Below are 15383 nucleotides of genomic sequence, written 5' to 3'. Positions count from 1 at the left end.
ATATACTGTCAGCCGGCCACGAAAACCGCATATTTACTAACTCAGTCGCACTTTTAGCATTTTTACCAAGCGCAGAGGTTCGCATTTTATATTCTGCCCGTTTTTTGTTTGCCTTTTTGTGCCTTCGTAAACATGCTTAAATCTTGTCCAGTCGTGGCGGCGATGTGGTTTTGTTGTCTCCACCGCGGACTTTCACAATTATCTTATATTTTCACACCTGTAATAACTTACTTCGTTTCTTGTATTCTCATAGTTATTGATGGCAGTGTAGATGCGTTAATAAAATGCTCTCGTATGATTAACAAAAAGTTAAGTACAGAGAAGAAGCTTCGTCTATGACTATAATTTTCGTGTTGGAGCGGTACCGGGAGGCCGCGTTGTGTTGGTTCTACCTGTGGTGCGTGGATCGCTGCAATATCATCTCAGATCGATCGTGATAACACTGCCATCTTGTTAACTTGTTAACGAAACAACTAATGAGTTAACTCATAATGGACCGATCCGCGTGTTGCAAGTCATACTTGGACCTGTTCCTCTTACATGCTCTGTTTATTTGCTCGCTCGTCCGCTGAAATCTAATTTTCGACCAATTATAACTACCTAATCTAACAAATTACAGCACCATATGGTACGGGCGAAAAGAAGCTATCGTTACCCCATCGCATTTGCATTTTCGTCAAACGCCGAGAACAATAGTCTGTAATATTCCGCCAATTAATTTTATAATATGCCGCGATTATTACATAAGCACGGTCTTTTGTTCCACAAGTTGCTAAACATGCTTCTGCTCCCACTCCCCCACTTTTTATTGTCCCATTGTGTCCCATTATTTGTAAAACGCGGTGTTAATTGAGCAAAACTATTTTCGAATTATTTGCGCACACGCGCACCGACTACTTTTACCTATTGTCCCAAACAGTGGCCCGAGTGGTAAACACTTGTCGAAGAACACAATACTTTAATAAATACCTTGGAGAGCTTTGTCGACGTAATGAGTGGCTTCTAAGGACCCTGGCGCCTCAAAGGCTTAGACTGACAGGCTCCAGGATTATAGACACAAAGACACTGTTTTTTTTTTCTCAAGCCCATGCGGTTTGTCCCGTCTGGGATTAGGATGATTTGCAAAAATTACGTGTGGATTATTTATAGGCGTAATGGACACCGCACCATAAAACATCCACAAAACGTTGGTGGAACTTGTTGCTGTTAAGACGGTGGAAGTTTATGGGCAATGATGGGTCTGTTCGTACATAAAATAATCGTAAAATAACTCCATCGGGTTCTTCGCCAAGAACCACAATTAAGATACCAACACACTTTTTCTTTCTAATATAGTTTTCCGCGAAGAACCTGCTTCCGCCCGTGGTCGTCGTAACCACGACTGTGGTATTTTCAATTACCACTTAAAGTATCACATTTCTACCCGAGCGAGTTTTTATTTCATCTCGGATCAAGTCTGAATTTCTAATTCGAAAATTTGTCCACTTCGAAATTCCGGTACATTGGGAATTTATGTGAACGTCAATCCGGGCGGTGTTGATTTGTAATTGGCTGACGAAAATCCAACGCGTCTTGATAAATACAGGATGGTCGGCCATTAATATGCAGCACCTAAAAGTTGTCAAAGTGAAATATTTTGAATGAAAAGTGCGGGCGAGATCGTGTTCTACCGAAGCTACCACATTCCAGACAACTCGTTATGCACGAAGCGATTTTAACATATTTTCTTTGGTCTGAAAAAGGGATTTTTACTGACCGTTTAGATTTGTCAATGAAAGTACTTAATAAATTGTGGCGTGCCGTTGTGACAGCAACAAAGAGAATGGGATAATAGAGGAAATAATACCGTCAAACATTAATAACTTCATATAAGTAGTCGCGTTGCTTATACGGTTGCAGGTTTATAAAATTATAATAAATTGTCACATGCGGTGGTCTGGACACCAGCTGAGGCTCTTTTTCTTGTTGTGAACGCCATTCAAAACATCGGAAATAAATTATGGACCACAATAAATTGCCGGACAAAAAACAGTGACGATTTTATTGAAATTTATGCCCACGGTAATATGGTAATTTTTGCAGAGATAAAACTATTTTATTGGCGATAATGTTGGCTACACCATTGTATGACCCAATTTATCATAAATATTATCGGAGCGCTGCGGACAGATCGATGCGCCGATCGAATAAAAATGTGCAACATGGTTGTGGGGCTCATTTTTGGATTGAGGAGTTATTTTGTTCAATTTTCTTCAAATTTACTTGAACTACTTTTTCACTTCGTTAGATTTACCTAAAATAATCGCAATTTCCCATCAAACCCAATGTCAGTCAAAATAGGGTTTATTAAGTTTTGAAAAATAACTCCTCGATTCTGCTTGGTTCAGAAAGCGTCGTTTTTTTGGGCTCGGCCCCAGAAAATCAGCAGTCAGATCAGCAAACAATCGTCGAATCCTAAAAAGGTATCTGGTATCGACGTGATCTACACTGATGGAGATCGATCGCATCCATCAGACGCGTCAATCAATGGTTCACGTGTCAATCAGAGCAGACAGTTGTTGTGGCTTGTCCAACTCGGAACTGAACCAGATCCGTGATATCCTTGGAAGGATGTACAATGTAGGCAAGAAAAGTTATGGGAAGGATAAAATGAGTAATAATATGCTCAGGTAGCGGTAGTGAGTTGATATATTTTAATAGTTGGTGCGTATGCGTGAACTGTTATTACGCGTTTTCGATTTCTCGCAATAAATATCTCTCAAGTGGTAAAATGCCTGACATGTGCTTGTTAACCAATTAAATTATAAGAGCAGCGACTTTACATACCGCTGGTCCAGCGCTCACCGTAAAAATTACCATAACTGGTGAGATCTGTCCAGTGGAAAAGGATACGCGCATTCCGCTTCTCTCATGATGGTTTTATATTTAACTTGAGTAATCGAATAAAAACAAATTTGACATTAAGCCTGATTGATATTGGAACATGACAGAACATGATATGCGAGGGGGGAAGGCAGAAAACCATCAGGTATGTGGTCCGAATACCATCGTCATCGAGGATGACAATAAACCACTTAACTAGAATGATTCTAGTGAATGGACACACGTTTGTTCGACCTGACATTCGAGTAAAAAATCTTTTGTCGCCGGTAAAAGCTTTTTGACACAACCAGAGAGGAGCTTTTTTACGTCCTATCTAGTGCACGCTTTGTTTACGGAGAGCGGCAACTGATTAATCCATTGAAATCGGCGCACCAAAACGCGCTCCTCCTCGTGCCCAACCGACCGAGGCGAAGTGCACTGATGTCTCTTCTAAAATGACATTCCTCTAAACCGATCAACGTGGACATAAAAATATCAAACCGACACAGGTGCGTCCTCAAAATACGTACAAAAAATTCCACGCCGGCTTGTTTTACATTCGGAAATTTTAACCAAGCGAGCTTTCTGGATTTCAAGCAAATGCTGCATCTGTCATCACGCTATAAAAATTTCTGATCGGAAAAGCGGCAGCGCCTTGGGGGCCGTGCAACCTGATTTGGCGTTTTGCTTAGTTGTTATGAAAGATGTACCCGGCCAGATACCATCGCACATTGTTTGGAGATGTCTTTAACCTTTTGTCAATTTGAGAAGGACGTATAACAAATAAGTTTTTCTGTCGATCATACATCATGAATTAATCAAATTACAAGATGTACATGTCGGTGGTAATTGGACATTTTTGGTGAGGCCGTTTTGCGCAACTAAAGAGGGTGTTTAGGCTAGTTAAGAAAATTACAGTCTCTTATATGGAGAGGAAGTCGTATAAATCACTTGTTCTACCTACTTAATTATTTGCGAATTGCAAATGGGTGCATAATGACGTTGGTAAGGGGTATTAAAGTTTGATTGATTGAATGTTAAGTAACGATTAATTGGCAATTTTGGCCGGTGGTTGCGGGATTAGGACCACGGGAGTAATTCGAGTGGTAGTGAAAGGTCGCACGTGGCGACATCTGCGGCGGAAGTAGTTAAAATATAATTCCAATACAAGAAGACAGGTGAAATTCAACCCCCCGTTTAGGGTCAGATCCCCTCACCTGCCACAAATCGTAAATCAAATTTCAAATAGATGGGCGTTAACTTATTAACTTCGATACGTAGCATCGGCCGTTATTTTCAACGAGATAGCTGCACGTTTCTCCGCATCGCTTTGTTTCGATTGTGATCCGCATTAATTTCAGACTATAATTACAGAGCGCGTCGTGGAAAGTGAGACTTTTTATAATAAAATCGCCCCGAGTTTATCCGATATACGGACATAAATAAATAGTAAAAAAATGGACCTATATATTACGGGGCCCATGGTACTGTTCTTATGGGAAAATATCGATGAGAATTTAATTTATTAAAACGAGATTTATGCCAAACGTGTTTTCTCCTTAATGGAATATCGGCCCCCGACCCCGAGCTACGAATTTCGCCTTTTTTTCGATTCCGGTACGCGAGCTGAGGCTTTAATGGATACTGATCAATTCTTTAAACGAAAAAACAAAATTTCATAATTTAAATTTCAACAACAACGGCTGCACTTTCTAACTTACGCGAATTACATGCAAATTTCTGCCCTAAATGCCGTCATTGAAACTGCCGCCCTTCCGGCAAAATTGCGAGAACAAGAACGATTTTTACAAATGACTTAACCCATTACCGCCTATTATCCTATATATAGGACAGCCAGTTTACTTTTTTTTAAATGTACTTTACAATTGTTCTTTCTGTATGTTTTAATTTTTACCAAAAACTACTACGTTTTAACTTTCTATTAACATTTTTTTTCAAGCAAATAGTTTTTTTAGTTTTTAGCAAAAGAAAATTGAAAAACCTCGGTTTTCAGTGCATTTGTCACTTCACGATATTTATTTTTTTTTGCTGTAAAATGATAAACTGGTGTTGAATCGAGGTACTTATATGATCACCGATTTGATGAAATGAGCAAGTTTTCAATCTCAAATAAGTCTTTAAGGCTGGAGCTAGTAGAAAAAAGAAAAGCCGCCCACTGCCAATTATGTATTAAAAAAATTCTTACCATTTATGAGATGGATTCAACAATACGACTGGTTACCAGATAAATATTCCATTCAAATTAGAAGATGAAAAGTGGTCCGGGGCGGTTATTACAATAATGATAACAATCACCTATTTACGAATTTTATACAGGGTGATGAAAAAAAGGCGCCCATTAGTGGAAGTACCATGTCCTCTTCAGTTAAACCATCTCAGAAATCAAAATTTTGAGTCATGGTTTATTGGTCAGTAAAGTGTATTACCTCTATTTTATTTAATGAACGTTTCTATATGAATCTACCCAGTGTCTTATATTATATAGGGTCCGGCAACACTTGTGTCCACCCCCAAAATCGTTTTTAATTTTAAAGATAAAATTTTGAAAATTTGCATACGCTCACAGTTGACAAAGCTCTAGAAGCTGACGCAAAAATTTGTTTTTTATCACTGATAGTTTTGGCGTCACGACGCCTTAAAAATGTAATTTTTAGTTAATTGTGAGGGTTTGTGATATCAAACCCTAATTTAATTTTTTTTCAATATAAATGTGTTAAAAATATCTCTGTTGTCATTTTAGATTCAATGCAAATTGTCTTCAAACTTTGAGAAAAAAATGCTGTTTTATCAAGTTAGTTTCCAATTCCATTACGTCAAAATTGGGAACTACGTTTACACCCATCTGTCAACATCTTGTGTCACAAATGACATCTATCCTTTGGTTCGCTTTAGATTGCAACAAAAGTCTTACTTGGTGCAATTGTGAACTTGCCCGTGTTAATCAAAATTAACCTTTATAAAAGAGAATGAAGTGACTTGTGAAATTTTGGTGTAAACGTAGTTTGCCACTGCGCTGTCATAATTTTGAAAACTAACTTGATAAATCAGCGTTTTTTTCGCAAATTTTAAACACAATTTGCATTAGATTTAAAATAAAAACTCAGATATTTGTATCACAGTTATGTTGAAAAAAAATTGAATTTGCGAATATTTCCGCAAAAACTCAAAAATTGCTCAAAATTCTACTTCTTAAGCGTCGCAACGCCAACCAAACCGTGATAAAAAACAAATGTTTGCGTCAGCTTCTAGAGCTCTGTCAACTATGAGCGTATGCAAATTTCTAAAATTTTATCTTTAAAATTAAAGACTATTTTAGGTCAAGTGTTGCCGGACCCTGTATAGGACAGCTTACAAAAATAGGAGACAAACATTTTTTTTCAAAATTTTTATGTAGGATCACTCAGGTATCTAAGCTAAACCTCATATGTAAAATTTATGAAAAAAAAATTGTTATTTCTGGTAGCGGTGGTTAATGGGTTAAAATTTGTGAAGATCACAACAAAACAATGAAAGTAGATTTTATTATTGTTTCAGCGGCAATAAAGAAGTTATTCCTCCTGCGATGAGTCGAAAGGCATAAAATAAAAATGTTGATTTTATGTAAATATAATAATTACATTGTAAAACTCATAGTACTTTTTTATGAATAATTCATTCTTTCTGCTTACAATGCAATAGTGTAAACGAGATCCGCGTTGTTTTGTTTTGACCTAACACAATAAAAGTCGTCTGTAGCGCCCAAGAATCCGCATAACAACATGTTTCGATTTTTCCAAAGTGAAAAATCTCTTTTGTGAGCGATAGTGTCGCGGCCGCCGTTAATCTCGTAAACCAAGAATCCCACCCTGCTCAACTCAAACCTATTTATCTTGTAATCAATCAAAGGCGACTGTGATTAGGGCAGAATCCTGGGCATTACGGCCCAGAATTGCGACCTCCTCGTGTACACGCCACAGTTGAAATTCGCATCTCCGACACAAACGAACATCGTCCTTACATCTCGAGGATGTCTTATCGTAGCGAGATCGCTATCCAATTAAATCTGACAATAGGTTTACGTCGGTGACACAAGTAGTAGTGCAGTACATTCCAGTCGAAAAATGTGGTGATATTGACGAGGTATTTGATCATTTTTCCTTGTTGCAGAGCTTACAAAGCGCGGCTAGAAGGGCTGGGACCAGTTGTGCTAACTGCAAGACGACCACCACAACCCTTTGGAGACGCAATCAAAATGGAGAACCCGTCTGTAACGCCTGCGGACTGTACTACAAACTGCATAATGTAAGTAGATCCACATTGGTAGAGCCGGTGTTAAGTTTTATTGTAAAAACGAGCAAATGAGAGTCGTTGGACAAGAATTGGATTCTTGCTTTGAGAGGCGAAAAGCACTTTTTTTATTCATGTCGGTGCGTTTTTTATAAAGAATCTTTTTTAAGCCATCGTGTATAAATGGTAGTGCGATTGTGGATCATAATGACATGTTCTGGCGACGGAACGCGTATGTTGAATGCCCGAAGCCGGTCTCCAGCCAGTATATCATACCAGTCCCCACGCCCACTTTAAACAACGTCGTTACCCAACAACAATAACAATTTGTTACGGGAATAGCGCGCGTCGTAATAAGCTGAAGAGATCGGGTCAGATCTCTTGATATAACATCAAGAAGAGTCATCCTACTGGAAGTGTAAGCTTGATACGTGATAGATCCGAAATCGACACCAGAAGATTGCAGGAGCTCGAAAGACGCCGACGGAATTTTAAAAAGGGAGACTTCACATCGCATTTAAACAATTCTTAATTTTGGCATTAGGAGCAAAGACTCGCTTTTCAGGTTTTCAGTGATTTATTTCTGTTTGTATTACTGTTGCGTAGTCACAACGCAGATGGACGCGTGAACCACATTGGCTGCAGGCTTGAGATTTTTATTAGATAGTTAACAACAACGCAGAGTTTTGTTATCTATGTGAGGTATATATACAGTATTATAACCTTCCTAATTAGAAAGTACTAATGACAACTAATGGCTAATGTTCGTTTTAATTACCTTCAATGGCCATCGGCTTTTCAAAAATCTATGGAAATGACACATTGTCAACTACCGAGAACTCTCTAGAGTGACATTCTGTTGTAACTTGTTATTATTTGTACAAATAATTGGGTCTTACCCTCAATTTTTTTGCACGGAGAATTCAAACTTCTGGGCGCCATCCAACTTTTATTGTATTTACTTCGGAACCGTCAGACAAATCAACAAATTTCAAGAGATCAAAACGATTCTTCGTGAAATTTGATTTAAAATTGATTTAATTATATTGCTGGTTTTAATACAATTTTCGCAATGGTAATTCAAAATTTTTAAATTTTGGAAAGCTTTTCAAGTTCCTGCATAAACAAATAATCATTTCATAATGTCCCAAAGACTTTTTACTTACATTTTACACTGATTAACAAAATTTGTAAAAAAATGTACTACAAAAGTAAGTCAGACCATCAGGTCGAATTCACATATATTCTTGAAAAAGAAATGATTCTACTGTACAAAAAACTATTTTGTTCAGTTCTTTAAAACTTGCAAACTTATGGCATTGCTCGACAGTGTTTTGGAAAGCCAAATTAATCATCTTTCCAATGACCTATAAAACTTATCGTTAGAGTAAGTACTTTTTCTGATATTTTTGTAAAACTGACCTCATGTCCCAAAAAAAACCTCTTTTTTTGTAATTTTTATATGCAATTTTGCGTATCATTCAAAAATTGTTACATGGATTTTTTATTGTAATGCTTCAATGAAATGACTGAAATTTTGTCTAATTGACGCTCTGACAAATGAGGTGCTATCTTTTATTATTTAGAAGTTACAGACCAAAAACTTTGAGAAGTTTTTCAAAAAATTATTTTGCCATTTTTTGACGATTTAGTTAAAGAATCAGTACCAATGCTTACAGATATACAAATTACATAGCAAGTTTTAATGCTTTAATGCTTTAATAATTTTAATGACTTTAATGCTAACGCAGGGCAGAACAATACATTTTAAAAAACTTCAAGAGTATTTGGTTGGCTTATGGGGCCCAAAAAATCAAAGGGTGGAAATTTTTGAGCTGTCATATTATTTAAAAACACGAGATTTATTGAAAAACTACAATTTTGTAGATATTAAAATTCAAATTTTTCCAAAATCTTTGAAAGTTAATTTTTTATTCTTTGTCATGTAACTTCTAAATGATAAGAGATATTAAAATGAGTAACACCGCGTTACAAAGCAGAAATCTCAACTTTTATTCTGACGTATTAAAAAATCAAAGCCCAATTTAGGAGTCATACGCAAAACAATATCAAAAAGTGTTTAAAAATAGTTTATTTTTTGAAATTTTCATTAGTTTTTCCTAAGTATCTCGGCAAAAACTAACTCACCCGGTGACTTTTATAGTTCGTTGAAAAGCTCGTTTAATTACCTTTTCTACGATGTAATATAAAGTTTTATGTTTTTGCAAGTAGTTAAGCAAAACTAAAAGAAAAACAAATCTGAACGCAAATATTTAACAAATATTTTAAAAAACAAGTCTCACTTTTGGCCAAATTTTCCAAAAAAGTCGCACCAAATCTCCCACGCGGCGCCTTGCAAAAATTAATCAGCCGCGAATCTAAAATTGTGAGGACAACTTTCCTAGCTCCATGTCAACCTCAAAAAAATTTCAATTAATTTCCCCAGGCAAATTTAAGCTTTTGTCAAGTTTTCAGCCAATTAAGTTGACAGTGATTTATTCGAAACATCTCCAGACCATGTCGATATGTGTAATGTTCATGTATAATTGAGCCGAGATTTCGTCTGTGATTTTTTCTTACAATTGGCCAAGCTTTCTCCGTTTGATTCTCTACCATATCATTACGAGATGATTTCGTTGCGTAATCTAATTAATCGAGAAGTTGGAGTTTATGATAATGAAGTTTGTTCAAACTGTTTAAAATTGATATTTTGGGCGTGGAGTTGGTGTCGATATCTCGGAGATGATTATTGTATTTGGTGGATATATAGCACAATTACTTTTGACGTTAATTTCGCTGTAACAAGCGCGATTATGTGATTATGGTTCTCAGCTGCTCAAAGGTGAAAAATCTAGTAGCTATCAGCCCTGAGGCTCTTCACAGCTTCCTGACTGATCCATCTAAGCAGAAAGGTTACGAGCGGTCCATAAAAAAAGAGCATTTTGTCCCGAAATTCATCTCTGATTGAGTGAAACGAACGTAAAATGTTGAAATTTCCCGACATGACAAGAAATTCGTAACAGTAAAAACCGTCGGTGCCCACGCTGTGAATACGACATTGACGAGCGCACAAGTGTAGTATATCTCTGTAATTTAGTTTAGATCTTTCAAGCTGATTATCTAAAAATCTAAAGCGAAGATAGTCTGGCTTCTGTTGGGTACATTCGGTCTAATAAACTCACGCTGGAAATAGACAAGTCGTTATTTTTACCACCACGCAACTTATTATTAATATAGTAGCCGATCACCTGCGGAGTGTACGTTAGATAACCATGGTATCTGTCAACTACCTTGAGCTACCAAACGATCACGTATTATTTAATGGTTCTCATGATTTATGCGGGTGTGGTGCCCCGGCCTCTGCTCATATTTATCATGTCGCCTGGTGCGAGCACATCCGGAATTGGACCGGAGCGAAATGGACCAAGGACACATTTTTCAAAAACCCGTGACTCAATCCTGAGTCCCAAATTTGCGGAATCCGCTCATGAACTTTGTAACAATAGCATCACCTTCGTCGTCACCTTCGTGGTTTCCATTACAATGCGCGCCACGTCCAGATAAACACCCGGAGCGGACTTGGAGTTATTGCAATTAAATTTGCTCTATGTGATGAGAGTGTACAAAGATCCACCTCCAGCCGCATTCCCCGCCGGACAAATTAGAGCTCGTGCAGCAGTCGGCAAAATAGTTCAATTAGGGAAAGAAATTTTCGAGAGACGCACATTGCGACACACTAATCACATATTCACATGCTGCGGTCAGTGGACTGTTGCAATTCCTCATAAAAAGGTTTCTTTCTATTGTCGCCGCCAGGACATCCTCTTGTCACGTACTCGCATGGTTTGTAACATCATTGACTTGGCGGTCGAATATTGTGAATAATATAAGAATAATTCAGGATTTTTGCGCTTGCGGTTGAATGACTCGAGGCTTCGACGAACATGGACTGACTTTTAATATGCAAATGGTAAAACTGTTTCTGATGTGCATTAGCGAAGGATATACGAATAGGAGATGATGATGATGGAAATGGGACGAAATTACGATTACGGTATGCGGATGTGTTTGTTGTGTTGAAGGAGTGACAGGGAAAGAGAGCAAATTCAGGTTACGTGTGCCCACTGCATTTGTTATTCAAGAGATGGTTAACATGTATTAAAATATATACAGAAACGGCACAAATTGCCAGACCGCTGCTGCCGGTTTACAAGAGGATTTACATCACAGGCTTGTAATGACAATGACCATAAAGGCAAATTGGCACAGGCCAAAAGGTCGTACCAAGCAAAAAACTATTTGCTCACTTTCTAAATCACTTGTCCAAACAGGACAATGCAAATTTCGGCTGAGTTCCTTTCATTGTTCAATTAAAACCCGAAATAAAACATGGACCCTAGGCTAGAATAAACAAGCAATAACTTTCGTCCGTGAAAGTGGACAAAAATAATTGACAAATATTAAACAATATTTTCTTAAAGGACAGAACAGAAAGCTGATTTCAGATAATAAATCATGAGTAAACTAGATTGATTTTATTCCTTATACAGTTGCTCCAAACTGGTAACAAAAAGAAACCAGTTTGAATGTAAATTTGAAACATCGTCTTGATAATTAACGGTACGAATTGGAGGTGCAATGAGCAGATGGGTGCTCAAATGCGAAGTACCAAATCAAAAGAAACCGGCGTAGGTAGACAAAGTCATGACACAATACAGAGCAATTTCCTGGATACAAGCGTCGCGACAATAGAAACGTTTCAAGCAAAATAGATTACCATTATCTCAAGGGGACATGCCGCTACAGTATCAATAGTCGAGCAAGTAGTAAGTATATCCCGGACAAACACCCCAGGATTCCGCCCCTATTGTAAGGATAAAGTATCATTTCGGGAGCAATTCAAGACATGTTGTCATCTCGGTCCGTCGGATAGTTTAATGACAGAGGGAACATCAAGATCAAATGTCCAGATAATAGTCTAGTTTTGCCGGATTTTACAAAAATCGCCAACATTATACACACAAAGAACATGAATTGTGAAATTAGATCGTGACTTGACGTCAGATCTTAAAACGCCAACCTAATTAAACTCGATCGGATCGCTGTTATCGGGCTGAGAATCTTAAGAAGAGGGCTTCAACAACGCTGACGGTGCTGCTGACCGGAATCAGACCGCTTCCGCCGGAAAGTTCCGGGTCATTGCGTCCCGGAGCGGCCTGCAATAAAACGAATTGTTATGTTGCACTTCTTCGAAAGTATCAATTATTTTTTGGTGATGAATGGCCAAGAACGGTAGCCCAGGTTAAAATCCCATGTTCCTATTACCGCAACTCAGTGAAGGTTTTGATTTATACTAATTGGAAATAGCTCACAAGTTCTGCCCGGAGCGCCCCGAAAACGTACGTGTTTAATTGACCGATTTCGGGACCCTCCTACAGTGTCGGAGTGGGAAATTCCGCGCCCCAAACCAAACGGCCTCAGTGAAAATTATTACGACATTCAAAACACACACGACACCCACAGAAGCGTCGCCAAGCAAATTAACCTTCACCCACTAAACGCTGCAACGCGACTCAAATTGCACTCGTTTTTTTTAGTTTAATCCGGCCCTGCGCTTCGCCTCAAATCAGTACCGTGCTCCACATCCATAAATCTCTATTCCAGTAGCGGGCACTTTTTAAATTATCTTTTATTCTTTGTTTCAGGTTAACCGACCATTAACGATGAAGAAGGAAGGCATCCAGACAAGAAACCGAAAATTGTCGTCAAAAAGTAAAAAGAAGAAGAGCGGTGGTTCGTGTCTATCGCTGGGAGGAATGATGGGCGACATGATGAAACCTCTGGATAGTGGTAAAGGCGGCTTCGGCGGCGGCGGTTTTGGTGGCGGCATGGGCGGCGGTCATCCGCATTTGAACGCTGCTTTGCATCCACACCACGCCATGAGCCATTGGTACCAACACAGTACGCACCCTCAAGGGTTCGTTTCGGGTCCGCCGCCCCCAGCACCACCTCCAACGGCTTCGTACCATCATCACATGAGTTCGCTGAGTGCGGCAGGATTGGGATTGGCATCAAATGGGATGGTAAGTGTGAAAAAGTGGTTACATTCATTCGAGATTTAACGTTGGGTTCTCTTTGTTTTCAGACTAGTTGGCGGTCGGAGTACACGTGATAAAATGGAGTAGCCAGAAAAACAAGGAATTTAATGTAAGAATTGTAGATATTAACGTTAAGGATTTAATTAATTGAACGTGATCATAAGAAAAACTGGTCATCTGTCATTATGTACATTTTATTTAGGTTTTTTTGTAAATTCGTTGGGTGATTTCGTGACCAGTTTGTATGTATAATTAAGTACAAAGATGAAAGCGTTTGTAATGTATTGTATATAGATGTTAGTTTGTTTTAAGGCATTTTTAATACAAGTGATGTACATAGAACAAATTTTAAAGACATGTGCAATCCTCACGTTATTATAAAGTATTTATATGTGTGAACGAAAGAGATATATGCTGGTCCGAAAGTCACGCTTGCGTTCAAATCAGACCGCTTCGGACCAGGTTATATAGACTGCAAATAATGTAAATAAACAACAAAACATTTTATGAGTTGTATGAAAGCCGACCAATTTTATTACAATTAATGACAGTTTTTAAATTATTCATGTGCATAAGCATTTTTATTAAATCTAGGTTAAACACCCGCACCCTGTATACAATCCAGTCGGACTTAAATCAGCTTATTTTTAATATTACTTTCAATTGACAGTACAAATTCGTATTAAGTTTTACATTTTGGGGTGATTTTATACAGGGTGCTTCCAAAGCCATGTTACAATGCGGCGTTTCATTTAGACGCTGTGTTGATATTTGAATCGATTTTTCGATTTGTAATTTAAGTAAAATAGCATAATTAAAATTTTCAAAAAAGTGTAAATAAAATTCGATGTATGTATATGCTCTTTGTGTGATATATAAAATATTCAAACCATATCCAAGTGTTTTTTTCCCACACCCCTAAAATTAAAAAATTGGACGAACCGTTTGAAAAACACGGCACGTTTTGCGATGATAAATAAAAACATGATTGAGAATACCGGACTGTGGAAGCAAAAACAGGGATGATCTTCGCTCGGCCACCACCTTTTTTGGGCACATGTCCATAACTGGGAAATAAATAAAACATTTCCAGGGTGAATTTTATTAAATTCGTTCATTAAGCTCGTTGGAAAAATCCTTGAAATTGAAAGTGGAAGCGCGGGATCTGATAAGAGACGCGGAAACGGAATAATGTATAATTTGCATCGTGCTTTTTCCCTGCACGTCCATAATTATTTAAAATGTGATAAACGCAACGTTCCAATCATCGCCGATGGGACAAAGACACCAGCTAAGGTACCGGCCGGTGACCCTATTAAACCTTAACAAAGCGCATTTTGTTTTATTTCGTCGGGATTTTTCCATATTTATGAGCGGATGCCGAGTGCATATTTTAATAATAGTCGTTGCATAAAGTCAATATTTAACCGAAAGCTACGAAATTGCACAAGTTTAGTAGCCAAGAAGTGGCCCGGTGTTGGGCAGGTGGCCGCGATCAGATGCTCGAATAACTTAAAATAAATTAATTTAAAAGCTATTGACGTATTTATTTTATCCCTCAACTAGTATTGATTCATCACTCGGGTGTGTAATTCGTAATCGGCGAGTCTAATCGAAAATTTCTTTCATTGCTCAATTACTAGAAGGTAAATTCGTGGATTTCGCTCAAGACGTGGATAACACTGTTCACTGAACTGAAAAACTGGGTGCATTAAGGACGATACATGGGCGACACTGGACACGCCGGACATCGCACCTCAATGATTCTGCAGGATTTAAAGAGAAATTGATTCAGGGATTTTCGAAAGCTGTTCAGGAAATTGAAACGAACTGCACGAAAAATTTAGATTTATAGTCTGGAAAAGACAACAGTGGAGCTATAGTAATCATGATTATTACCTCGCTATAAACTGTGTTATTATCAGGAGAAATAAACACAAATTAGTGATATCGAAAAAAAATAATTACATGTCATTATGTTCAACTTCTTGAACTTGCTTTACAAATATCAGAAACTGACAGTTGTCCGAAATTATCATATTCTAAACCTTTTTTCAATAAAATTTAGATACGATCGGCTATTACGGGCTTTAATAAGGCGGAAGTTGAGAATGAATAAGCAAATAACCTTTCAGG

General features: G+C 37.9%; 1 protein-coding gene across 2 annotated transcripts in view; it reads left to right on the top strand.

Annotated features, from left to right (window-relative positions):
- The window catches only part of grn (GATA binding protein grain), a 42279-nt gene extending 28138 nt beyond the window's left edge, over positions 1-14141 (top strand). For both annotated transcript variants that reach the window (XM_088045164.1, XM_088045163.1), the window contains exons 5-7: positions 7030-7164; positions 12855-13232; positions 13295-14141. In XM_088045164.1, the coding sequence (XP_087901290.1) occupies positions 7030-7164; positions 12855-13232; positions 13295-13321 (540 nt within the window). In that variant the 3' untranslated portion in view covers positions 13322-14141. The remainder of the gene's footprint in view (positions 1-7029; positions 7165-12854; positions 13233-13294) is intronic.
- The last annotated feature ends 1242 nt before the right edge of the window (positions 14142-15383 follow it).

This window comes from Gnatocerus cornutus, chromosome 9 (genome assembly GCF_029298725.1).
Source record: "Gnatocerus cornutus isolate USDA-ARS CGAHR chromosome 9, icGnaCorn1.1, whole genome shotgun sequence".
NCBI lineage: Eukaryota > Metazoa > Arthropoda > Insecta > Coleoptera > Tenebrionidae > Gnatocerus > Gnatocerus cornutus.
This window is presented reverse-complemented; position numbering and strand designations above follow the sequence as displayed.